Here is a 27,813-nt window from a genome sequence, read left to right as displayed (position 1 = left end):
TGGTTTTAAAACGGTACAATCGGAGGGGTTCGGCAAACTTCGGTGGGGCTCCGTTGCTCGTACTTTTAAATCGCCCTCACACCGTCTGCCTTCAGTCTTTGACGCGCAACTGTTGGACCAGGACGCACATCAGTGGAATCAATCCACTTTTACCATTTTTCCGAGTGATTTTTATGTTTTTGTCAATGTTATCGGTACCCACTCTATCGCGTTAAAGATTTTTTTTGTTGGGCCCTGATAAACAGGAGAATATTCATGAAAATGTGGAGGAGGTTGAGGTAAGCCCTCATTAATTTATAATTATTCAGGGTATGAAAAAATACGACATCCATGTCATGGAATTATTTAAATAATTATTGCCAATGTTGCACTGAAATTGTCCAATGTTCATCCTGAAAAAAGCTATAGCCACTCTAAACGGTTTTATTAATATCTCAGGATATAAGGACAATGGCGCTTTTTTTGTAAGAACATTTTTTGTAAATCAAGAACATACCTACAAAATGGGTCCTCATGAATTTTATGTTATCTCTCTCGGATTCCGAGATATTAATCGTAATCGATGGAATTAAAACTGAAGAGGCATGTGACGATAATTCGACTTGCCTCCGGTTTTTCGGGAATTTCTTTGAAACCAAAGGAGATGACGAAATTTTCATCAGAATCTTTTTTACAGAGCTCATTACGGGCTTCAAAAAAGGTTATTACAAAAAATTTGATATCTCCCGTAATTTTGGGGAGTATTACAAAAAAACGGAGTGAAGATTGTGAGTGAAGTGAGTTTTCACTTCGCAACATAATTTCGATTGATCGGGGATTAAATATTTATTTATGGTAAGTGTCATTCCCTGTTTAATCGGATATCGAGGGTTCAATGGGAATGTGTAAACCATCGAGGCAAAAGGAATTTTCCCGGTGGCTCGTTACACTTCACCTGCGAATCCAATATCGAACGCGGTTAGAGTCAGAGTCTGCGTACCCCCTGTGCATATAGGTATATCACCAAAAGAGAACTGCATAAATTATAGTTGAGAAAATTTAATTTTTGTATCTAGGGAACAAGGTGACTGGAAATCAATTCTATTTCTGGTTGAAATCCCCGCGAATATTCGATACCGAGAATGTATCGACAATTATTCCTACACCCATCGGAAATTTCTGAAGCCCTGAAATTTTTCCACTCACCAAAATATAAAACACCTCTGAAAGGTTCCCGAGTTCCTGAAGAGATTACTCTCCCCAGATATTAATCCTCTTAGTCTCTCCCTCTTTAATCATCCGAATCTCTCGTATTCAGATGAAAAATTGAAATGAAATAAAATAAATAGCTCTAAACATTTGCCAAGAATTTTTTTCTCTTTCAGGGAGATGAAGGGAATATCGTTGTACAACCGAGAGTGAATTTTTCTCTCGTGGAACTGAATCAATATTGACCCTAGCCCTGTTGTAATGACGTATCCCATCGTCGTAGAATTTCCTGATAAAAAGACGATTTTTTTTTTCACTCTAAAAATCCTCGGAATATTTAATACAATATTTCAATAAATTATTTCCATCTCCATCCTACATATTGAATAATAATAACAATACCCCAAAATATAAAATTATTGTATGACATTATTATTTTATATTTCATCCATCGATTGCAGGAAAAATCTTAAAATCATTTGAATTGAAGAGCAATTGTTGCTATTATTGTTATTACGCGAGGAAAAATTGTTATTAGTCTTGTACTTCATTACTGTCTGCTTGCCTTTTAAATAATCAGAAAGTTCTCGTAAATGTACCCGTCATTCAGCGCCCCATAAAAAGAATTGACAGACACTTGAGTACCTAGCGATAAGGAGAGTAAAAAGTGAATGAAAAAAATATATATATAATAGGCATGTACACCCAAACAATGATACATGCTCAAGATGCAATTGCAGATGTGGGCCGATATGGTCGGGCTACTACAAATATGAATAATACATGAGCGGAATGTTTAATCTCGGGAGGGAAGTACTCGAGATGATATCGTCCATTAACGCTCGTCGCTTCAACAATTGCAGAATTCTTAATGAATTCTCCTGTTTTGTTAATTGGATTGCCCATTGCGGAAAATAAATAGCGTATTATAACCACGAAGAGGCAATAAATAAATGGAACGCTCATCCAAATATGTTTTTCTTGGAAAATCTAGCCATTGGCGCGTCATCGGGAGAATTTACTGGAATATTCGAGAATTTTCACTCGGTCGGTTAATTTACCAGGGGATTAATTGTTGTAAATAATTATTTGTTAGGAGTTGTGAAATGCATGCACCTACCCGGGGAAAATAAAAATTGTAATCGGAATATTTTCTTTTTATTTTCAAAAAATTTCGGGAAAATTTCCAGAAAATTTTTTTTATGAGACAAAAAAAAATTGAAGACAAAACAATTTTTTTTTTGTTTCAAAAGAAAAATTGTTCGAATAGTTTTCGAGAAATGTTCTGAAAATTTGGAAAAAATATTCCGATTAGAATTTTTTTTCCGGGGTCTCAAGTCCCCGGGAGAAATAATTTTTTCATGAGTTAACGATCGTTAAAGAGCGGAAATACGTCGACATGTTGATGAGACCATTTGAAATGTCTCGAAGCTGATCATGAAGACATCAAGAAATGTCTGTCAATAAAAACTGAATAATTACAGTAATTATCTTCGGCTTGTTTGTCTCCTAGACAAATATCTCGGTATTGGCTGAAAAAAAAACAACCGATTATTTTTCGTCTGCACTGCAAATATTACGGCAACGCACGCACAAATGCCAGACAACTCTGAAATTACCGGGTATCTCAGACACGCCAAAGAACCTGGGGAACCCCCTCGGGGTTCTGAATTAGTCACTCGAGTTCCCAGGGAAAACCGAGGGTGTGTTACACTCCAACACCAATCTCGTGATCAATCGGTATTGCTTTTCTTCACGCACCAGTGATCAGGATCAAGTGCAGTCCTCGTGATAATCGGGATGAGAGGGTGCGTCAGGGACGCCGATAATGGGGTCACAATGGATTTTCATGTACTTGTGGCATTAGAGATGATCCGATCATGTACGTCCATTTTTTGGGGGTTCAATTCATCAATCAGATCTTCAAATATTCTCATAAAAAATTCTAATCAACCATTAAAAAATCGATACATCAATTAATTTCTTATTTTAAATCCACGGGAAAACTTATCCTGAAAATTAAATCTCTCGTAATAAATCATGGGTAATTCAGTTTTAATTGAGAAAACTGATTAATATGCCGATTTCCGGACGTGCCATTATCGCCTAATGAATTTATTTACTGTGGATTATTTCAGAATTGAATAAATACCGAAGGCGCCGACGGTGGATTGCCTTTGGACTGTGAAAATTCAATCCTCTAATTTGATTATCACGGGTAAATAATTTATGAGTCAATGAAAAATGGTGTAGGCTGTCCGGCGATGGTTACTGGTCTGAGAGAACCAGTGGCCATGATATCAAGTTGATATCAGAGGTAAAGAAACTCAATACCTCTCGGATATGCCTTGCAAACGCACACTCAGTGCTTTAAATGTGTATTAAATCGGTAGATAACAAGAATTTAGCACCTGTGAACATTTGAAAACCGGATTTAATAGGTAAACGAATACCGATAATCTAGGAGTCACCAGAAGCGCACACACGCGTGCCACACGCTTAATTAATTCCAATCAATCGGTTAGATTTTAGTAATCAACATCTGAAATTAGAGTCAGTGCAGTTAGAGTTGATTGTCATTGCAGGAATTGGAGTCATTTTAATATTTGCATACTAAATTGAGTTGAATCATTAAAAAAATATTATTAGATAAAGATTCATTGATAAAAAAATGCTCTTTGGGGTGGAGGGCGTGGAAATGAGGTGCGTGTGTTGGGAATTTTTGGGGAAAATTTCGGGGAATCGAGAAATTTTGGCCAGGACGTGACGTGGTGGACGATCGGTGATCGGGTACCGCATCCTGGATTCTAGATTCTTCCTGTTTGACCCGAACGGTCATTCTGTGTGCATATAACGGTCTTCCTGGTAACCGTTTAACGTATCTTGGAGCATTGCCGATTGTGTCACACGTTTTGCATCGAAATACGATTATTCCGAGTTTATGGGATTGCGAGAGGTGAATTCTGATTTTTTTTCTGAATATAAATCATTAGGTTTTGGAAGAAAATTAAATACCGTGGAAGGTGCGTCAATCCGATTTCATAAACCGATCTCATTGATCGATTCAGCTGCTGTGGATTTCGGCTTTTAATTTAATTAAATTTTTTCTGCGAATTTTTATATTCGATCTTTGGGGAAAAATTCAGATTCTCCTGCTGTTCGATTTTTAAAAAAATTCAACGATTCATTCTCACCGTTCGATCGTGCCGAGCATCGGGTTACAAAGTGCCTCGAGCAAAACACATCAAGTACTCCATGAACAGCCGTGACGAATGTACGATATGCAAAACATTGCAACAAGAATCATCCGTTGATAATTCAAGTACCTCCAATGGCATGACCAATTCTCTTCTGCACCGAGAAAATACTCGATTCAATGAGTATTATTACGAACTTATCGAGCAGAAGGAATTTCCCGGGTTAAAAAAAATTGTAATCGGAATATTTTTTCCAAATTTTCAAAAAATTTCTGGAAAACTTTTCGGAAAATTTTCTTTTTTAATAAAAAAATCGGGAAATAAGACAATTGTATTTTTGGGAAATGTTTTGAAAAGTTTTTCAAAAATTCGTTTTGGAAATTTTTTTTTAGAATTTTCTAGAAATTTTTGCGAATATAATTTTTTTTTAATTATACTGTTGTTTTCTCGCTTTTTCAATTTCTTAATATTTTCAAAAAATACGACATCTAAATTATAAAAGAAATTTTCCTATTTAAATTTTTGAAAAGTTTTTCAAAACCTTTCCCAAAAATAAATTTCTTTGTTTTCCGTTTTTTTTTCTGTTTCAAAAAAAAATTCTGAAAAGTTTTCCAGAAATTTTTTGAAAATTTGGAAAAAACATTTCGATTACAATTTTTTTTACCCGAGTCCGCAATCCAGATATGCACTTTTATCAATTTGTCGAAATTCCTCCAGAAATTTTTGCCCAAAAATTCGGTATTCATTTCGGTATTCGGTATTAATAAAAATTCTTGACAGTTCAATAATTTCAGATATTTGAGTTAATTACTGGAAAACCATTGCGAATATTTTTCCCATATATTTTTCCACCCGATGGTATTTCTCCGATTGTGAAAACATTCCTCACTTTTTATTGTACCAACGTACGTTGTAATCATTGCTCATATGGAGTCCAACGTAATGACAGGGTTGACCCAGCAATTTTTTATTCTCTTGTATTCTGCCCTTGAACTTGAGCAGAGAAGACGAGTAAAAATCAAGACCAATTTTATTTAAAAATTCCCATTACTTTTATTCCCTCCCGTCGTTTTGTAATCGCACGCACCGGAATCCGCCGGCGGCATGTCAGGATGAAATGCAATTATTTTGCAATTATTTTTCGTGGGAATGAATAAATAATATTCTCTTGGATCAATTCATCGTTTGAGATTGAGATCATTCTGCTCGATACTTGAATTATTTTTTTATTTACTCCGCGATATAATTTGTGGATTATAAAATAATTTTCAGTCGGGAAGGCACGTCCATTCATTCATAAATCAACAACTCAAGGTCAGGGATTTTTTTTTTATCGGGTAAAATAACCGGTGAGACACGCACTTGCGAGACTAGATGGAGATAAAGTCCAGATGAGTATAGAAAATTCTTCAGGATTTTTTATTGAAAAAAAGTATTAATATTTCCCCCTCCAAAAATCCATCTCGTCTCCTGACTGAATTATTAATAAATATCATGGTTAAAATATTGTTTAAAATATTGTTTAAAATATTGAATTTCGAAATTTGGAATTGAAATGAATTTTTTTTGTTTCATAAAAAAAAAATTCTGAAAAGTTGTCCCGAAATTTTTTGAACATTTGAAAAAAATATTTCAATTACAATTCTTTTTACCCGGGTATCGACACAAAAATTCATTTACACTCAAAAGTCAATTCTCTATGGTTTCTGGCATTTCCATGATTTTTTCTCATCCCATGCATCATTCAGTGTTGGACTCGACTTATAAGGACTCCGAGTATAAGACTTGCACGAAAAAAAAAAAACACCCAAGAGATTATACAGGTGCGAGTCATTATTCTTCTTTCCCTCCGTTTTCCATTTACGTACATGTGCCCTTTTTCTTCTTAACGTAACGATACCTCAGGCTTCTAAACTGGAGATGGCAGATGTCATAAAGTGATAACCACATTCGAACTCGTATACCAATTAGACAATTTGTTTTTCCATGACAAAAGCGCACGTGAGCATCAAAATTAAGGGGTGAGTACTCGCGTTTACGATTCAAGTGTAACGAGACATTACCGCATCTCCTATAAGGATTCATGGGATCGTTAGTCTAATGCGGTTAAACCTGAATTTTTTTTTCAAAGTCATTTGTCATCGATGAGAAATTCCAATTCCCTTCGTTAGCTGGATCGATTACAATTCGCGGAATTGTCGAGTACTTGCGCGGGGTGGAAAGGAATTTTTAGTACGTCCTCCAGAGTTGACGAGTTAATTCAATAAATTTTTTACAATTCAATTGATTCCCCCGATGTCTCGTTAAAACCTCGTAATTGCGGCTGCCATTACTCTGTAATTATTTATCATTGGAGCGGATTTATCATTGAAAATATCTACCGAATTTTTTGCTCGCAAGTTGAAAAATTGTTGTTATATCCGGGATATTGCAATTGTTAGTTGCGAATTTATTCGGAAAAAGTGTGGAAGGTCATCGGCTGTAATTCGTTAATTCGTCACTCGTTTCAAAATTAATTTGAGGGAAGAAGGGAAAGAGGAAGAGAGAGGAGACATTATTTACACCTAATTACTGAGATAAAACGAAGAGTCTCGTCACGACTGGAATATCATGGAATCAGCAAAGCCAAACGTGACTGAGACAATGCTGCACGCAAACATGAGTTCTTCCAACTAAAATCACATCGTCTACTATTCTAGCTTTTAACAATGCCGACGGTAAATCGTTTGGTTTAAAGTGCACCGGTGGATCGACGTTTTCAACGATTCCAGTTATCGATAAAATTTCCACTGGCCATTGGCACAAGGGAATTCCACGTCCAGCCGACAGTCCATGTCTCGGCAATCCACTCACGTACGCCGGTCTCCTTTTTCGCAAATTCCCTTTTTTTATTCACCATTTTATCTTCACCCTCTCTCTCTCCTTTATTGTCCCATCCGGTAGAAGAAATTGAGAGAATTTTGAAAAAGGAAATTTTTTTGAAAAATTCACTGGCATTGAGTCATTGCTGGTGTTGAATGGAGAATTGAAAATAATTGTTTAAAACAATGAGGGGAACCTGGGGAATAATTTATTATAATAAAAATGAATTTTTATTGCCATTTTATCGTTTTTGAGAATTTTTTTTGGAATAAAAATTCGAGGAGTTGGAGAGAATTTTGAAAAAGGAAATTTTTTTGCAAAATTCACTGGGGAATTGAGTCATTGCTGGTGTTGAATGGTGAATTGAAAAGAATTGTTTAAAAAAATTAGGGGAACCTGGAGAATAATTTATTATAATAATAATGAATTTTTATTGCAATTTTATCGTTTTTGAGAATTTTTTTTGGAATTAAAATTCGAGGAGTTGGAGAGAATTTTGAAAAAGGAAATTTTTTTGAAAAATTCACTGGGGAATTGAGTCATTGCTGGTGTTGAATGGTGAATTGAAAATAATTGTTTAAAACAATGAGGGGAACCTGGGGAATAATTTATTATAATAAAAATGAATTTTTATTGCAATTTTATCGTTTAGAGAATTTCTTTTGGTATTAAAATTCGAGGAGTCGCAGGTCGATGATTATTATTAGAATTTATGACGTGGATTAATTAATTCTTCCTGGATAGAATCCGCGGGGAGAAATTATTTGATTAGAACGACGCGATTATCTCAGGAATTTTAATAAGGACGTAATGTAATTTATCGATGGAAAAATTCCAGGAGTTTATTCCCCTGTGATTTTTTTTCATTTTTCATCTTTTCATTTTAATAATTCGAATGCTAATTGAAGTTGAACGTTCATTCCCTGAATTAAATTTTTTCCAGGCGATTACATAAACGCAATTATTTAATAAATATAATGAGGACTTTATCGAATGTAAAATTGTGCGAATTTTTACGCCGACGAGAATATTACCGAATATATCCACGCGTAAAAATAATTTCACATACATAAAATCGTTGATGGGTTTGAGAGAGTTTAAAATTCCAGGCAAGTGCATGTACCTTCCAGAATATTTTCAAAAATACAATGAGCCAATTGTTTCCACAATGTTTGTCCGTTGCCCCCCCCTCGAATAATCACCCAGGGGGGATAGATTTTTTTTTTTCAAAAAGTCGAAGCTGTAATTTGATAATCGTAGAAGTTGAAGGCGATAAGAAAGAATTTTTTAAAGCCCTTTGATGTCTTCATGCCAGGGGTAAAAAAACGGCTGATGGTTCGAGGGAAAGAAATACCTCGAGACGAAACCCCTGCCCCTTAATTTTCTCCTCAGAAACTCTCATTATGTCAGGGATAAATAATTACTGATAATAATAACGACGTGGACAAATTACACGACGCATTGGAGTCCGTGTAATTATACACTAAATCATATGTAAATTCATCTGAAAAATGTGGTTTAATGATTTCGGGGTGAGTAATTAGTTCTGGTCGATGAACGAGGGATAAACCGATACCGTTGGTTTTTTAGTTGATAATTTCTTGTTAAACTAGATTATTTTCTCGGTTAAATAACAAATTTCACGGTTTACGCCATCTTTTATTTGTCGGTTGACGGGGGACAATTTTTTTATCTATTCAATTCAATTCAATCTCGCGCTTTCTTGGAAGATCAGCGGATAATTGAGATTGACAAGTGCATCATTACTGGGACAAGAAAAATTCACGGTCGACAGAAAAGATTTTCTTGAAAGGACACGAGAGAGAATTACAGGTGCACCTTAAAATTATTCAGTCCATCGATTTATGGAATAAATATTTATTATTGGATTATTATAAATTCGTCATTCGAAAAACGTCGATCGAAATTTTAATTGAATACGAGAGGAAAATTAGGCTGAATAATTTGATCAGTGCGGGGTACATCGGATGGCAATTAAACAACCGTTCTTTACAAGACCAGTACTTACAACTGGAATGCGTAATCGCGCTAAAAATAGAATTTACCTTTATCCTCAACAGTTGTTAAATCCACCAAGAGTACGAGATTGAGTAAACCCAAAGGCAATACACAGTAGCGGATATGTAATTTCATTTTTATTCCCCTCTTCCTCAATTCAACTTCTACATTCAATTTACCCCGACATTCTGCCTTCAAACAAAATTTTCCCACACGAATTCCCGCGCAAATATGATAACAATTTGTTCTCTGATGATAATTTCTGATGAAAAAAAAAATCAAGTCTCTCATCGATCGATCGTGAGGGGAATACTCGGTAGCTGATGTAATTAAATATTTAATTCTCCTCTTCCTGAATTTTATTCGATTCTCCGGTGGATCTGTCCCGGTCTTCCTGGATCCAAATGGAATTTCTTGACACCACACGATGTTGAGAATGTAACCGATGGGTTAAAGCAATTGTAAAACTGGATACCTCATAGCTGTCACTGTTGGATAGAGTTGTCGCAATGTTTTGCTTCTCTCTGATCGCAGGAAATTCCATTAAGGAGTTGAAATAAGACATTCGCCGACTGTAAACGATCGAAAGGGATGAGATACGACCCTTTTTCCCGATTAAAATCTGCTATTGGTAGTTCGTAAAAACGACAACTCACCAGGAATGATGAGGAGTATTCGAAACAAATCAGGGAGAACCATTTCAGTCATCTCGAGGGTTGAGTGTTCATCCGCGGAGAAAATCCAATGATTAAAAAATTATTTCCACCGAGGATTCATTGACTCGAGATAAGCGCATATTTTCAAATCTCAGTCGATGAGATTTTATTAAACATTTATTTATTTCAAATAATTAAATATAAATATTTATGATTTATGCCTTAGAAATTGTAATCGGAATATTTTTTCCGAATTTTCAAAATATTTCTGGAAAATTTTTTAAAAAATTTTATTTTTTGGAAAGGTTTTGAAATATTTTTCAAATTTTTTATAGTTTAGATGGTGTTTTTTTGAGAATATTGAAAAATAAAAAAAGTAAGGAAAAGTAAAAGTTTTCCAGAAATTTTTTGAAAACTTGGAAAAAATATTCCGATTACAATTTTTTTTACCCGGGTATATATATATTATATATTATTTGAAAAATATTTTTTCATATTATATAATTTTGAAAATTCAAATAAAAAAATATATAGATATATTTTGACATGCTTAGCTGCCGAAAAAAGAATGGCGAAAAACGTTACTTGTTTTTTTTAAAAGCGATGGCGAGTCCATTGATGGTGTTGTTGCCAAGTTGGAAGCCCCTTTCATGGTGTACCCCGATATACCGGTAATCCCACGAATAGTGAAGATTGCTCTGATGTTCTGAGACACGATCTAGTCGACGTGACCCGAGGAAATCCCTCGCTTGTGTAACCTCCTGACTTTTTTTATTTCTTTTACAATTCTCCCTAGATCGGTCGCTGAACTTTCGGCACACTTTAACCATCCTTACCCATGACTCGGCATATTCCGAGTTCAACATACTATTTAGGGCTCCATTCTCCTGAAAAATTAATTACCAATTAACTCGTGAAAAAAAAAATTTCATTTCATTACAAACGAATAAAAATAGGAAAAAATTTCCAGATGATATAATTTTGTATACCCAGGTAAAAAAAATTGTAATCAAAATATTTCTTCCAAATTTTCAAATTTTCAACATTTTATTTTGCTTCCCGATTTTGTTTGCTTCATAAAAAAAAAATTCTGAAAAATTTTCCCGAAATTTTTTGCAAATTTGGAAAAAATATTTCGATTACATTTTTTTACGTGGGTATAAACAAGTTTGAGTGGGTCTGGATTTTTATTTCATATTTTCAATGATCCGGTTAATTTACTGATCCACTCCCCCGTGACCGATTAAAAGTGATACAATTCATCGAACCGTCAGGCGTCGGAGAGCAATTGCAAACGGTAGGACAAGACGCACTTGCGTTTCAGTTTCTTATGAACTCCCCTCCCCCAAACCACCTCATCCCACAAGAAGACTACACGTGGATATAAGGGTTAAATGATAGTGGTCACGTATTGCCCGTAACTCTCGTAATGCCTTATTTATAGCACTATCACTTGCTCCTAAATCATGCTGACGTTTAAATGAACGAAATACCGGAGTTAACATCCTAAAACATTTGCCATCATTACTGCCCAGAATAATTCCAGCCAATCACCACAAAAATTGGATTCACCAATACCCATTGAATTTTAATAACCAAATCCGTCAATGAATTAATTAATCTCTAATCCTAAAATTAAATTTCAAACTCGTGATGTTAATTGATGTTAAATTGTTAATTCAATTTAATAAAATTAGTTATTTGTGCTGAAGATATATAAATCGAATGAATTATCTCCGGCGAGATGAAAAATGATAATCATCTCTCCATGAAATTTTCATTTTTAAAGTTCTTAAAATTAAATTCCAAACTCGTGATGTTAATTGATGTTAAATTGTTAATTCAATTTAATAAAATTAGTTATTTGTGCTGAAGATATATAAATCGAATGAATGATCTCCGGCGAGATGAAAAATGATAATCATCTCTCCATGAAATTTTCATTTTTAAAGTCTATAACACATCGTCAATGTCTTGCAATGGCATACCAGATAGATAGTACCTCTGGTTGAAAAACACGAGACAATGCACGACACACCTCTCACGTGTGGATTTATGAACATCAGGGAGAGGTGTGTATGTACACATGAACATTCTGTACATAATCCACGAGTTGGTATTGCCGTTTGTGCCGGGGAAGGTGAACAAACTCCCATGAAAACCTGAACAAGAGAGACTGAATAAGATGCCGCATACATGAACAACTGATTCAACGCGTCTTACTCCTGGTGGAGTGAGTCCAAGTGAATAAAGGCATTCATATTGATTTCACATTATTCCATCAGCCTCTGGTTGCTTCCTCATTCTCTTCTGTACATCGGAAGTCGTTTGATTTCATTTTATTCATCATGTTCTCATTATTTTATTCTCTTCCGCATTCTGGTGCAGATCTCTGGGGGATGAGGTGTCCAGAGGTGCAAAAGGAATCTCATGGGGCATCAACATTTTTGGGTGGCCAATGCTCCCAGTGATGCAACGAATAGCTCATCATTTAGAAAGTGAGATGAGTCATCGCGATGAAAGGGAAATTATAATTATCAATTTGAACTTTTATTTTTGGAATTTGAATCATCGATTTGGATCTCGCGCTTCCCGCGTTAGACAACTAGAATAATTTCATTGGATAAAAATCGGAATGGCATTTTTACTGGATTTTTCCATCGCCAGTTCTTACTGCAATATTTTTGCAATTTACGGGTTTTTACCTAGCAAGCCAGCCACACCACTTATTTACCAATCAATTATCCTCTTTATTTTTTCAAAGACCAGAATCTTCTTGGTTATTTTTTTTTTTATATTTGCAACTATAAACATTCTTGGATTATTCACTGTAACGTACTTCGCAGCCCACGTACCGGGGGGTCTCGGAGAGGCGAAAAAAAAAAGAATGGACAGAAGTAAAATAAAAATACGGGGGAGACAGAATGGTTGGGAAGGAGGAATTATATTACGGGACTGGCGATTCAAAGGGGCGAACACATGGTGGTCACATTAATTTATGAATATTGCGTGACGGACTGCTGTGGCTTCTTGGAAGTGATATTCCGAGGGAGAAATAAAATTCATACCCCAACTGCATCTTAAGCCGCCCCTTCTATCAAATCTAAAAACGTCAGTGGAATCTACTCGGGGAAAAAAAAAATTGTAATCGGAACATTTTTTCCAAATTTTCAAAAAATTTCGGGAAAACTTTTCAGAAATTTTTCAAAAATTTTAATAGGAATTTTTTTTTTTTTATTATTTGAATGGCGTATTTTTTGAGAATATTGAAAAATTCAAAAAGTAAGAAAACAAGAGTATAATTTAAAAAAATTATAAATTTTCTGAAAAGTTTTCCAGAAATTTTTTGAAAATTTGGAAAAAATATTCTGATTACAATTTTTTTACCCGGGTACTGAATGTTGTTGAAAATTTTGAATAATAATGATTCTCGTTAATCTTAAACAAATATTACAAAATTATGAATTTTTATATATGAATTTTTTAACAATTTTCCACCTGAAATTTTGATCTCCAGATTTTTCCTGCCGGTGTTTTTCCTCTGGTGCACGAATGCTTCCCCGGAGAGTGACTTCGAGACAGTGCGCACAAGCAACGCGGCAATTTTAAATCGTCTTGGTCTTGTGCCCCTGGAGATACCAGACGGTCACCACAAGAAGCGTCTAGCTGGTCCAGAGCCACCAGAATTATCCCACCCCCAGACACGCTTGCACCAGCCTTACAGCCGTCGTCATGGCCATCGCGACAGTCACGTGTACGTCGTGAAATTACCAGCGAGTCCGCCGTACTACACGATCACAAAGCCCCACAAGTCACCACCAAAAGATGATAAACTATCAAGTAAAATGGCAACGAGTATAAACGGCCTGAGCCCAAGTGTTGTCCATCAATCATCGTCCGTTGGTTTCCACAGCAATGGCAAACCAGCAAAGATATACCACTGGAATCTCCCAGTCATGAAGAAAATCGGCGAGAAGAAACGATTGCACGCCCAATTCCGAATGGATCAGCTGAGAAAGAAATTGGCATCTGAAAAAATTATGGAGACCAACAAATTACTCAGACATAATAACTCTCTCAATGTCCCCATGAAGCTCCTGAAGAGTGATGACAACCTCAACCGATTATCCAGCAACAGTCTTCCCAATCAATCACCGATCAAGCACACGAGAAATAATGACAAAATTTTGAATTATCCTGATGAATCTAGTCGTGCTAATGGTATTGTTGACAAGATTAATGGAACACACAAGATGTTCAGACTTGAGGATTCAATGCTTTATCATCTCGCTGATAACTCGAAGGATCGTCTTAACACCTGGATCTCCAATGATCTTCATGGAATGAAAACCAGTGGTTTACAGAAACCGAAAAAACACCGGAAGAAGGCAGCCATGTCCTACTATGCACCCATCACGGCTAAAACCGGCTCAACGAGCATCCACAAGAACTTCCCCGGGAACGGGAAGCCCAAAGCCTTCTACGTTATGGAGAAGAGCCGTAAACCAGTTTACTATCATCCCCTCCTACCGTAATTCGATTGAGTCTTAATCGAGGGGAGAAACGAATAGCGAGGGGGGGTATATCATTTTACGACTGATGACTTATTACATTTGTTTTTTTTTTTCGAGTCTTATGATAATGACTGAGAGAGAAAGAGACTTGACAACTTTTTCAACGAAACAATTCTTCAGGTCTTCGATTTTTCAGGTTTTCAGGTTTTCAGATTTCCAGGCCCTCGGGACGATTTTTTTTTTATTTTTCTTTTTTTTGAAAAACTTCCGCCAAATTTTTTTCGACGATTTTATTTCAATTCGTTTAGGTATTCATTTAAGTCTGGCTCAATGTATCATTGCAATGAGATACAAATCTCGGTACATCTGTTAATCCAAATGAATTGCTCGTCGTAACTCACGGCAATTTATTTATAAATCGCACGCCACGGGATAATATTCGTGGTGTGATTACAATAATAGGCATTGTATAGTTAATTCCTCGACTGTTGGGACTCTTTTTGAGGCCCAATGGTCTTTTTTTTTCTACCGTGAGATTTTCTTATCCAACGATTTGTAGATGACAGATGAATTTAAATTTTTATAGAATTTATTGATAATAATTTTTTGACGGGATTAAATCCACATTTTTACAAGTATTTTACACAATCATGATTTTATTGATAATTCTTTATAATTGTAAGAAAAATTCCAAACTTTTGTATTCGTATACATGAACGTAATATGTAAGTGTTAGTCGTAAGTTGAATGAACAATGTAGCCAATAAAATATTTATAATTCTTTGTATGTGGTGATTTATTACTCTGGGATCGATGCGTGATTATCGATTATTAAAATTATTATTACATAAATATATTGTCTTTATATTCGGAATTTTTTCACATTTCCAGGATTTTCCAAAAATTTCGAAAAAATCAATGAAAAAAAATTATGACGAAAGGGAAAAAATTATTTGAATCATTGAATTTTGAAGGAAATAAAATAATAATTGCATTCGCACTGATTTAGTCTTTTGTTGCAGAATCTCAACCACTAGTTGAGGATAAATATGGGCGTGCCAACTTGCATTATTCACCATCACTGAGGTGTTGAATGAGTTACGGTAATGACTGTTATTCCCCATCATCGTAATAATCGCAATTACAGTCACAATATCCTGCTCGATGGCTCTCACTCTTGAAACGTTACACTTTTACAAGTTCAAAGTACGTGAGCAATTTCATTCGTCCTTGTCTCATTTGTAAAAAATAAAACGCGATGGAATCGGTCGACCGGACTAAACCGAGAGTAATTGCCCTTTCAGAAATCTCTCGAGGATTTTATTTCTCCCATTATTTCTCTCCTACATCTCGTCGTATCCTAAACCTACAAAGCCGGACATTTTTTTCTCCTCGAGTTCTCTGTCGTTTCAATATTTACACTAAAATTCTAAAGATACGAGGGAATATAGATACCGTAATAAAACGATGATAGATTTATCAAAAAAGTCTTGCTTCCACCAAGTGAATCATTTGATAACCCGGGTAAAAAATTTTTTTTCCAAATTTTCAAAACATTTTTCGAAAACCTTGCGGAAAATTTTTCTTTTGAAACAAAAAAAAATCGGGAGACTTAAAGATTTTTTTTTGAAAATGTTTTGAACAATTTTTCAAAAATTTGTGTCGGAAAATGTTTTTTAGAATTTTCTAGAAACTTTACTGTTGTTTTCTTCCTTTTTTGATTTTTCAATATTCTCAAAAAATTCGCCATCTGAATTATAAAAAAAATTCTCCTATTGCAATTTTTGAAAAATTTTTCAAAACCTTTTCCAAAAATAAAATTGTTTTGTTTCCCATTTTCTGAAGAGTTTTCCAGAGATTTTTTGAAAATTAGGAAAAAATATTCCGATTACAATTTTTTTTACCCGGAAAGGAGAAAAAAAAATACAAAATTTTTGGGCCTCTCTCATATTTAACTCCCGCTTCTCAAATTCTCTGCTATCCAACAATCACAGATAAAAATTAATTCTTAAACGAAATAATAATAATAACATGACAGCGATCGTATAACTTACAGGGAAAATATTTCTCGATAGACTTGACTCTATAAAAGATCCTCAAATCCTGAAAAGAATGCATTCTCACCAGAAGATATGTCCGGCTGAGCAAGACTTGTTTGACAACTCATGAATTTTCCCCTCGCACTAAAAAAAAAAAATCCTGACTCCAAAAATGTCTCAAATCCTTACAAGACTTAACTAACCAAAATATTTGAGCAAAAGTCATTTGCTAATTGTCAATTTCAATCACACATTACACCTTCCCCACAGGAGAATATTGCGTCCAAAAATAATCACTGGTTGAAGGAATCGAGAAAGTGACATATTCCTCACTCAAATATTATTCTTTAAACACCTGTCCAAGTTGCACAGATTTTCTAGATGCGGTGAATCATCAAACGAGAACGAGTCATTCGTCGAAGAGAGTTTGGCATGCATCGTTCAAGGACACTGACGGATAAGTTGCCAGAACAAGTTGCTAGCCACTCGAGAGAATCACCAACACAGTCACGCACACATGATTTTCACGTAGGAAAATACTGAAGGAATTCCCCAGCTGATTCCATCTCCAAATTAATAGATATTATTGCTATCGACATCGGAGTAGATGATGGGCTGTCTCCTGGTCTGTTCTCCATTGGGTCCAAGAATATAAAGACTCATAGGTCGACCATTGAATGTGTAAGGTCCTTTTCTGAGTTTAGAGGGAGTTGTATCCTTCCTCTTGGACGGTTTCCTGGGGTTATCATATTGATAAACCCCCGTCGGCTTTCCATTGCTGACAAAATCAATGGGCAGATTGATAACTGAATTCTGGGGACGACGTCTTCCGGGCTTTTGACTCGTCTGAGGTAGCGATGATGATGTGAATTTTGGGGGATTTGAGATGTACCCCATACCTGGTACGAAGAAATAGGGCGAAGGTGGCAAACGAATGTAGAAAATTTTGCTGTCCTGGTATTTTTTTCTGTGTCCTGGGGATCTCTCCTCAATCACGTCGTATTCGAGTGGAGATGGAGTGGGAGACGAGTGTTTATTGATTTGGGGTGTATAAGGGTAGTTGAGGAAGAAGGCCTTGTGCATTCGACCCTTCTTTGTGGTTGGCCAATTCTTATCGTGGAGATGTACCTCAGGATCATCTGGCTCTTCTGATTTTTTTCCACTTTCCAATCTCTTTGTAAGCCTCTTTGGTGAATCCACGTCGTTCGATCCATCGGACGTTGAACTTTTCGATACTGGCATTGCAGTCACTGATACTATTATCACCAGAAGTAGCAGCAGTGACGTCATTTTAATTATCTGGAATGAGAATCAAGATGGGGGGTTAATTTGGATGGGGTGAATTGTCGCAGATGTCAGGGAATTGTAATTTCAAAATTCTCATCCCCATGAACCGCTTGAACATTTTTTTTTTCATTCATTCTCAATCACTCGATAATACCGCAGGGTACGTTTCCTTGGTCACCCCGGAGTAATTCGCGCAATGCTAATATTTATAATTCGGTCTTATTGTTGTGTTACGAGTCCTTCGGATAAGAGGGTACTTCCAGGGGAATTGTTCAGGGGTTCTGCTGCCTGGGGGATGGGAAAAAATACAATCCGCTTTCTGCACTGAGAGAAGTATTCCGTAATAAAACCCCAAGTGTTTGAAAATAATCTGGTTAAATCGCAGAGTGAGATTTTCCTGGAAAAATTGATTTTTCATGAGTAAAAAATTCAGTGGAAAACTTTATTGATTTACCAGAAGTGATTCAGTTTAGAGTGCAATCTGCTGATTGTTATAAAATTGTTATTTATTTAATGGATAAGGATAGGAGGATCTACCTATGCCATCTATGAATCCCGGGGATTCCCAGATCTGGTGAAATCGTCATACGGTACAACAGATCGCACGTTTCACGACCGATAATAAATATCCAGGGAGTGATCGGCACCGGTACTTTTTCAAAATCCCCGTTGGAATTCCAGATATTTCTCTGATTAAATGACAATTGTACACCTAGTCATCTTTCATGGGTTTCCAAACGGGAATTTTACACTTGAACGTGTAAGAATTCACGGACACCCCCGTCATTCCACTTAATTCAATCAATAGAAATACCGACGTGACAAGAGAAGCCGTTAATAAAAAAAAGGCATGAACGTACACAACCTGTGGATTTTAAAAGGCAAACGTTCATCTTTCCCGTAACCACCTGCATCTATTGTTGAACAAAGAGGAGTAAAAAAATATAAAGAATGTGTCTTCATTTACAGTCGAAACGAGACCGACAAAAGGCATTTGGAGGTGTATTATCTCCATCCCTCAACCGTGAGAATGAAAAACATTTGAAATAAAAATAGAAATGAAATATGGAGATGACTGAACGTTTTAGTCCCGAATTTACAGCTGGATAAACCCGCGAGGGTTATCTAATGAAGGATTAATTGAGTGTGAAACACTTCCTCTCGCGTTAGAACTGAAAAAAATCTCGCAATTCATCCGAAGAAATTGAGCCGATGTTTTAATCCAAAAAATTCATCAGGTACTTTTATTAATTAATGTCAGTCGTCAAGATTAAATCTCATCGTGATACCCACCGTTTTGTTTCAGACTCGCGTGTCAATTCGCGAGACAAAACCTTCAGTGAATCATAAATAAATAAAATCCACTAATTAATGTTGCGTGCAACTATTTTTTATTATTTTCTACCGTGATAGGAGTGAAAATGGATTCTGTAATGAAAATAAAATGAAATAGGGAGATGATTTTTGAATAATTTGAGAAAAAAAAAATGAGGGAGCCTACAGCCCTTGAATAATTTAAAATCAAGTCCAGTACAAATATACTCATTGAAGTTAAACTGTGACTGGATGTTCGTGAAGAGCAAGTATCGCCTACGATCTTCATTGCTGGACCCCCAAGTATTCTCACATATACTTCACAGAGTAGTCGGTTATACTGGCCATAAAGTACACAATTCTTCGACGCGTGTTATTTAAGAATTTATTTACATGACAGCCGGCGTTTACTCGCTGGGAGGTTTACTATTTGTATTACAACGTCACGAGGAAGTGAAACTCTAACCGGGCAAGCGCAGGGGAGACCCGTTTGTTATAAAGACGAGGCGTGCGAAAATTTGAACGACTGGCGGGAGAAAAAAAAAATTATTTCACCAAAAATTCAGTGATGCCCCAAAAACGTAATCATAATCCAGTATTTACCGATTATTTTTTTATAGTCAAACGAGAGTGAAAAATTTTCAGTTGCAAGGATAAGGATAGGATGAAACCATATTTTTTTTTCACGCGGCGGATTTCGGGAGAAATATTTAATATATTTTATAATTCAGTAGGAAAATATTTTTTTTTTTCTGAGGGTTATGGAGGAAGAAGCTTCTTCGCGGCGCCTGTGGTGTAAACACAAGGGGAATTTTACAAGGAAGAAGAGATACGGATGATCGAGGAGGATACCTTGTTATTGCACCTAGGAACGCACGATCTTCGTGCTATTAATTGGCTGGATCTGGTGATAATGCATGGGACCTTAATCGTGAATTCCATTCATCGATTAATTAAGAATAATTATTTTTTATCCACAATATGAATTTAGCGGTGTACCGCAGAACATTGCGAATGAATTCCAAGAAGTTTTCGTCTTTACGGTTTTCCCTTGACCGCTGAAATTTCAATTAATTAATTAATTCCATTGATAATAAATAAAATTGATGATTTTTATGAAGAGGTTGTAGAATCACTTGTTTTTTTTTTTCAGTTATCTGGAATTTCTGGTAAAAAGTTGAGAGCAGCTTTCTCCCTCGATAAAATGCGCTCATGATCTATCATTATGGAATTTATATGCAAATTTATATCATAAGATGGAAAAATTATTTCACGTCAACTACAGCATCCGGCGGAAGTGACGCGACTCTCGATTCACATTGCGTAATAATGTGCAATTAATTATAATTGCGGAAATATTATCGAATCGAAGGACAAGATAAGGTACGGTATTTTTTTTTTTTTTTATACAAAAGATGGTGATGCGTAGTGTTTTCCCAGGGCGGTCAGCCAACCGCGTTACGGACTTCGTTAGTCTTTCAGAAATACCCGCAGCGCTTACCGAATAACGTTTACACCATCGTCGCACACTTTATACGGAATACCAACGACATTGTCACGTTATTCTGTCCTGCTTGAGGTAGGTAATTATAAATTGAGAAAAAAATTCACGTCTGCATCGATCAATCTTTTTATTTGGACACGTCGTGTTTCTATTCAGGGCGAGCCAATACTTCAAGAGGCTTTCAGAATGGAAAAAAATGGCAGAAATCGTGAAATGATGGTTAAAAAAATTGTTCACTCTGTAGAAGCAGGATAAAACGATTTTCGTGGGGTTTGGTAATGAGAATTATTTTTAATGAATATTCAAAAACGCGAGGTGACGGACGGATGCATCCGCTGCCATCTTGTGTCCCTCTAGGGCTCATGCTGAGGTCTCAGAAGATGGCCGGGGCTTGAATTTTTAAACAAGATGGTCGTGATAGAAAAATATCTTCTTCAGGTTCCTGCGGATAAAATTATCAGGCATTCTCCACAGGGAATTTTCTAAGGTGTCAGCGAAGATTTTAAAAGATGAGCGGATCATTCAGATGACGATGGATTATTATGCGCGAGAGTTTTTGTTCTCACGTACTTTCTTATAAGATTAACAATCCAAGTGTAGCAACATCTCAATTATTCTCTTCTTCATGACGACAAGTCATTTTCACTCTACTATTAATCATGATACACCTTTCACTGCTGAAATCAAGCGAAGGGAGACAAATTGTCTGGCGTGTGTAGCAGTCATTAACCGCGAGCAAAATTTGTTTTCAATCCTCAATTCTTTCACATCGCTGAGATAATGATTATTGAAAATATGGATAAAAAAAAAAAAAAGAATTGAGTGGATGAGTCGTGTCGATTTCTCAGATATTATTTACGGTATCCACCTAGATACCAGACATTGTTATATAATGACCGTATGAAATGCTGATGGGAGCACTTGCTAGCAATGAAATGGGAGTGAAGAAGTATCAGAAAAAAAGTCGCATGCCTCTTAGGGTATAATAGCCGTTCCATCTTCTCCATTTTTGCCAATTTTTTTTATTACCTCCGTGGACTCACGACACAGGAGGAAATGCCACTGATAGTCACGACAAATATTTACGACCTTGAATGGTCACTCGAACGATCTATGAAAAAAAATATTGCTTGACAATTGCACAATGGGGAAAAATTAATTATTTTATCCGAGATTCCTCAATGTTAATTATTGATCACCTAGTCATAATTACCATGAGTATTTTTTACACCAATCGCGTTATAATTATAATAATTAATGTTTATTGTTAATTAAAAATTAATTATAATTATGGAATAATTGAAGATGAAGTGTTTCCGTCGAAATTATTTTTTTTCATCGAGTAGTTCTCATGTCCGAAGGCTGTCGGGACTGAAAAATTAATGAACGTTAAACGTCACGGCATTGGAAATTATCACACCGAAAGAACCAGTTCTAAAAATAGTAAAGGATATGTTGATGGATGAGAGAGATGAGATTGGCAGACGTCCAAGCAAGAAGATGGACAGTGAAATGGTGAAATGTACGTGAAATGTACGTATAAAATGCCGAGTGAAATTTTATCATGGGAATTTTCTCCGCAATCCCACCGTGTGCAGAAAACATAAAACAAATAAAAAAAAAAAACAATGAGATAAAAAAAACTGATTTAAATTAAAATACTCGTTTTCTCTCATGGTTTTCATCTCCGGGAGATCCCGCGGATAAATACGACGAATGATTATTCGGTATGTGCGATTGGAAAGCTGAACAGCTTTCCGGCTGAAATAATTTACTTTGATGGATCATTCTATCAACAATCCACAGGTTCGACATTGATTTCCATCCGGAATTCAATGTGAAGGACTTACTAAATCCTGAAGAAATCCTCGCACTGGATTTTCATTAAAAAAAAATCAGTGAAAAATCAGTGAGTAAAAATATTTTTATCTGACCGAAAAAGGGCGTGAGATAAATAAATCCAGTCCGATAAACATTTCAATTAAACCAATAAATTATCATCCCCACGACTTGCGACCCACATATAACTCGGAAACCGTAACTAATCCACGTGGTAGCATCCACCTCTCAACAAATTATATTTGGTATCTGAGACAGTCGATGGAAATTGCAAAGCGATAGCTCAGCATCTGGACGTGTATATCGTTGAAAGATATAATGAGGCGGTGATTCAGGTAAAGGCCGGCCATTCACCACCGATAATTCATGAATATATAACGCCCAACAGGTAATAATGCTCCATCAAGACTGAAATAATCCCCAGGAGTCAGAAAAATTTCCATTTACCCCAGATCAATCGGAAATTTCGTCACTCGCATCAGTCCAATCACCAAATTACCCGTACGTAATTACTTGTCAACTGAATATACTCAATATTCAGATAATAATCCAGAAAATCTGTACTAATTGTCAGTTGCAATATTTTTTTCACTGTGTTTTTGTTAATGAAGGAATTAATTAATGGTTTAATGCTGTTTTTTCGTCGTTTAGAATTGGATAAATGCTCGAGTTGTATTTGCCACTTTGGATATCCTTAATTGCGCTTTGCCGAGGGTCCTTATTAGTCTTGAGAGTCCACAGAGAATGGCAGAGATAAGAATGACACTTCAGTCAACAGCGAAAAGACTTCATCAGCGTCTGTTCAAAGTTACGAAGTCACTTAACGAGACTACACATGCCTTCACCTTCTTCAGCACTTGAAAACGTCCAATAATCCGACACCCGGTTGCACTCGTTACCAAATGCCGTTTTACCATGTGTCAAAATGATTTATTAATGTCAATTATTTTTCCATTCAATTATTACGGATTACGTACTGGTAAAAATTCTGGAGAAACTGAACGGAAATTCCCTAGTCTAAGGAAACAATTTTATTCCGCGAAATATAGTCTATTGAATATATTAAGACCTATAGAATTTTTTAAATTGTTAAATAATAATTATGGTGTACCGTTTTTTTTTTTTTTGTTCGGGGCAGTCGTGAATTTTTTCACTGGCTCACAATAGGTGAATATTATTTTATCAGATCATCGGGAATGATAGACGATCTACTTTTTGACGGAGAAAGTTTTTCCTCGATCATATCAAAGACCAAGTGCTCTGTGATGTTATCACAACTAGATCAGGTAGTCCTGAAAATTCTCAGAAGTGTTGGTTTCTTCCGACATCTCACTCGCAACTGATAAGAATTTAAAAAGAATTCTTTCCCACAATTAAAAGGGTTGTTCCACTTATGATTTTTCTGGCAACTTTTTTTTTCACACAGTAAAAAAACCTGCACGCCAGATTTTTTACCTCGCTAACACGTACGAATTTTATTTAATTCCGGAGTACCACTTTGATATACCGCGTGTGTCCCAGAATTTTTTTATGAACTTCTGATTCTGAGAATTTGGGGAATATGATCATAAGTTTTAAGCGAGTGCATCTGCATGGAGGAAATTATTCCCGAAAAATTACGGGTCTTTTCCGTAATTCCGGAATGAAATGCAAAATTTTTCGGAAGTGTCACATAATTTTTATGTGAATTACATGTGAAAAATTATGATAAAAAAATTTTTCAGTCGATTCAGTAATAATTTTTAATATAAATAAAAAAAATCCGGAATAATCTGCCATTTCGAGTTGAATCTATCAACATCGCGAAACCGTCACTGAAAAATTAAAACCGGAAGTGATATGATCTATAAATGCCACAAAACGGTATAGCCTGTCGTCCTCGAGCATCCGGTACTGACTCCCCAACCCATACCCCATACCACGTACCACAAGTGCGTGAAAACTGCCAATTACCTATAATTACAAAAATATTTTCTGCAATGACACACACCTGATCGCCAAGACCACCAATAAGCAAGTCCCTGGACTCCCTCAGCTCGCCAGAATTCCAGCTTTATCACATAACATAAACACCACAAAATAAATAAACAATCCCAATAGAATTTGTCAATAAATAAAAATTATAAACCAAATCAAAAAAATTACCCACTATTAACCAATTAAAAAAAATTACCCTATTAACCAAATTAAAAAAATAAAACAAATTAATAATCCCGAACGACCGAACTAAGACATTTAAACTGGAAATTTGGGCGCGAGATTTTGTGACGAGTGAATTGATTGGGTGGAAAATTTTTAAATAAAATCATCTCAACTGGATGGAATACCAACAGCTATCAGAATGAAGGCTTTTCTTAAGGATGTCCCGTTCTTATGCGGTGTTCCCCACTACCGGGTTTACGTTTTGTAGTGGCGGAGCGGAATCTTCGCGCTCTTCGCGTCTTTAGGTATAAGAACACTCCCTGCGTCTCACTTGAGTCGGAACCAACGTTACGTTGGCTTTTTAACCAAAAGATTTCACACGGGCATTTCACGGCTGCTCGCCTTTCAATTTTCACACCACCCGCGGATTACCCCCTTTTTTCACCCCTCTCTCCCCCCATTACCCCCTTTTTTTTTCCTGTAGATGCACACATAGTTTTCCCATAATTTTCGTACGTCTAATGAGTCGAGGAGGAAAATTATATTATTTCGGCTCCCTCGGGCCGGTCTGGAATAATTATTAAATTTTATTTCAATGTTATTGGTTTTTTTTTTATCATTTTATATTATTTATTGGTGGCGGTCGTTTTGGCTTTTGTTGCGGCTTTGAATTAATTTTTTTTATGATTCATTTGATTTGATATAATTATTTGGATAAAGGAGTGAGGAATTAATTAATGAAGAAATTATTAATGTTGTGGTAATTTCAATGTTTTCGGTAGCGAATTAATTCTGAAAATAGAGTAATGGCGTTTGATGACGGTAATTACCACAATAATTCTCGAATCGATGGTATCAAAATGGAGGTGAGATTCTCCCCTTGATTTGATCAACAAAATACCTCTCTCCGGAATAGTTAATTACTCCAATCAGATAAATCCCGATAGAATCGAGATTATGCCCCAGGATTCCCTCGGATTTTCAAACGCCGAAATTCCAACTCGAGAGAATGAAAGAAATCGCATTTTTCCATCGAAACTCATTAGAAAGTGCAAAAAAATTTTCAATGTACGAGGGAAAAGTGGATGAAAGCGGGATTTCCGGTGGTGACCCTTCCCATATCAGAAAGTTATATTCCCATTTATTTTAAAATGCCAGATAATTATCTCGTGGAATTATTCTAATTGGACTCAATATCTGCTTCACTCGCACTGATTTTAAATAAAAAAATGGATAACATTAGGAATAGATTTATTCCCCGATTCTGTGAGACACTCGAGTTTTCTCTTCTTTCTGGTAAAAGAGGTCTAGTTCACCATGACCGTTGCACCAGATCGTCAAGAATGTTAGGACCGTTTTAATGAAATTCAGGTACTCTGTTCCGCCCGTGAATATCTTCTTTCAGTGATGTTTGTTAAAATGGCGATATAAATTTGTATTTGCGTCTTTCATGATGAATTTATACGGAATTACTCCGAGAGTAAATAATTAACAGTGGGAAAAGTACGCCAGTGGGAAAAATCCAGTTCACAATGCAATATTTGCACTGAAAAAAATTGGTAATTAGAATTGGAAATTACCCTCGACGATTCGAGTAAATAACCCGTTGATTTATTGAATAATAATAATTAATTCGATTTGTTCAAATGATTTAATAGATGATTCATTGAATTATTACTTTTTTTTTCATGGAGAGAGTTAAATAAAATTATGTTAAATAAATTATAAAAATGTCTCGTTCAGTAAATCGCACTTTTAAATAATTTATTACTTGAAAAACGAACTGAATCCGGAGAATGATTGCGATTCCGAGTGTAATCGAGATTTCTAGAAATTTTTTAGCCATTTCAAATGATCCCTGAATTTACCGTAAGTGTAGAGCTACTTTAATTGCGTGTCAAGATTCACTAAAAGAATTACCCACACAAGTAGAAATTCATCGACAACCGATCGTTCCACCGATTTCTCCCCAAAGCTGAAAACCAAGAGAAAAATTGAAAATTCAGTAAAATGAAGTAAAACAAATAAATGAACAAATAAATGAACAAATAAATAAATTTAATTCTGTTGTATTTATTTTTGAAAAATCATCCGATCCGTTAGGCCGTCGATTTTGACTGAGGGAATTTAAATATTTGAAAGGAAATTTTAAAAATCATGTGGCATTTTCATCTTCGACCCTGTGAGACGCGTACCGTTCGATCTATCGAGTCATAACAGACGGATGGACATATGTAAAGGCGTCAGTATATATGTGAGAGGGTATCTAACACGGAAGATGAAAAGAATAAATAATGTCCGTCCACTCCTTTCAATTTCATATGAGCAGGTCAATGATTCCAAGTCTCGTCATTCAGATTAATCATCATTCATGTTATTCATCGATTTATTGGTGTTAACGACCTCATTAATTAATTAATGCAATTTTTAATGGTGCACTGGGGGAAAAAAATGTTAATAAATGTCAATGAAAATTCTGGGGATTTTCACAATTATTTATAAATAATGCACGACGTGAAAAAATTTATCGATTGGAGGACTGAAAATGGAGACTTTCACTGCAACGAAATAGAATGGAAGACAAATCGTTTAGTCATCCCGATTCTCATCAGCTCCAATCAATGGGTCATGTTTACGAATCGGGACGAAACGTCATGGCCACATTTATCACAAGAAAACACCTGCATTCTCATTACGTAAAAGATACATCTGTAATGGGGGAATGAGAAGATAATTAATTGAACTCTGCGGTGGGATTTAACGAGTGGAATTTAATATTGATCATGCCAGAGAATAATTTAAATAATTTTATCACAATGTTAATCGTAATCATCATGAAAGTCAATGATAACGAATTAATCAATTAGCGAAATTAATTCTCGAATGTAGATTGTTTTTCAATTAAATTCACGTTGAATCAGGAATTGTCTGGTTCATTCAATTTAATTACTCCGCAATTGAACTAATTCCCAACGAATTTAGGAGTGAATTATGTCGAGTCAATGTTAATTCCATTTAAAACCATTACTCCGACTTTTTGCGACAGAAGTTGAAAATTAAGTGTGAGAATTCGTCAGCGGTAAAATGACAATTGACTTCCGCTGTTCACCCCCATAAACCATTTTTTAAATCTGTTAAACAATCCGATTGAACGGAGATGTAAAATTATGATGGAGAAATTATCCAATTTGGTTATCAGGTAAAAAGTTGGGTAACAATTACCGAAAAAAAAAAGTTGAATTAGCATAACGT

The 27,813-nt window shown here is 35.6% G+C and overlaps 2 protein-coding genes across 2 annotated transcripts; one reads left to right on the top strand and one right to left on the bottom strand.

Moving 5' to 3' along the window:
* Window positions 1-109: 109 nt before the first annotated feature.
* Window positions 110-14,822, top strand: LOC105271294 (uncharacterized). Its single transcript, XM_011312757.1, has 2 exons — window positions 110-278; window positions 13,440-14,822. The coding sequence occupies exons 1-2, from the start codon at window positions 256-258 to the stop codon at window positions 14,455-14,457; spliced, it is 1,041 nt and encodes a 346-aa protein (XP_011311059.1). The 5' UTR covers window positions 110-255; the 3' UTR covers window positions 14,458-14,822.
* Window positions 14,823-16,243: 1,421 nt separating this feature from the next.
* Window positions 16,244-26,511, bottom strand: LOC105271295 (uncharacterized). The gene is made up of 2 exons (XM_011312758.1): window positions 26,482-26,511; window positions 16,244-17,774 (listed from the first exon to the last, which is right to left on the bottom strand). The coding sequence occupies exon 2, from the start codon at window positions 17,763-17,765 to the stop codon at window positions 17,049-17,051; it is 717 nt and encodes a 238-aa protein (XP_011311060.1). The 5' UTR covers window positions 17,766-17,774; window positions 26,482-26,511; the 3' UTR covers window positions 16,244-17,048.
* Window positions 26,512-27,813: the final 1,302 nt, after the last annotated feature.

This window comes from Fopius arisanus, unplaced genomic scaffold (assembly GCF_000806365.1).
Source record: "Fopius arisanus strain USDA-PBARC FA_bdor unplaced genomic scaffold, ASM80636v1 scaffold00106, whole genome shotgun sequence".
Lineage (NCBI taxonomy): Eukaryota > Metazoa > Arthropoda > Insecta > Hymenoptera > Braconidae > Fopius > Fopius arisanus.
Note: the sequence above shows the minus strand (reverse complement) of the source record. Positions and strands in the feature narration are given on the sequence as shown.

Excerpts from the sequence above, each read along its gene's own strand:
- LOC105271294 (XM_011312757.1), top strand. The coding sequence starts at position 256 with ATGAAAATGTGGAGGAGGTTGAG. Across the intron at positions 279-13,439 it reads AAAATGTGGAGGAGGTTGAG|ATTTTTCCTGCCGGTGTTTT; the intron begins GTAAGCCCTCAT and ends TTTGATCTCCAG.
- LOC105271295 (XM_011312758.1), bottom strand. The coding sequence starts at position 17,765 with ATGACGTCACTGCTGCTACTTCTGGTGATAATAGTATCAGTGACTGCA.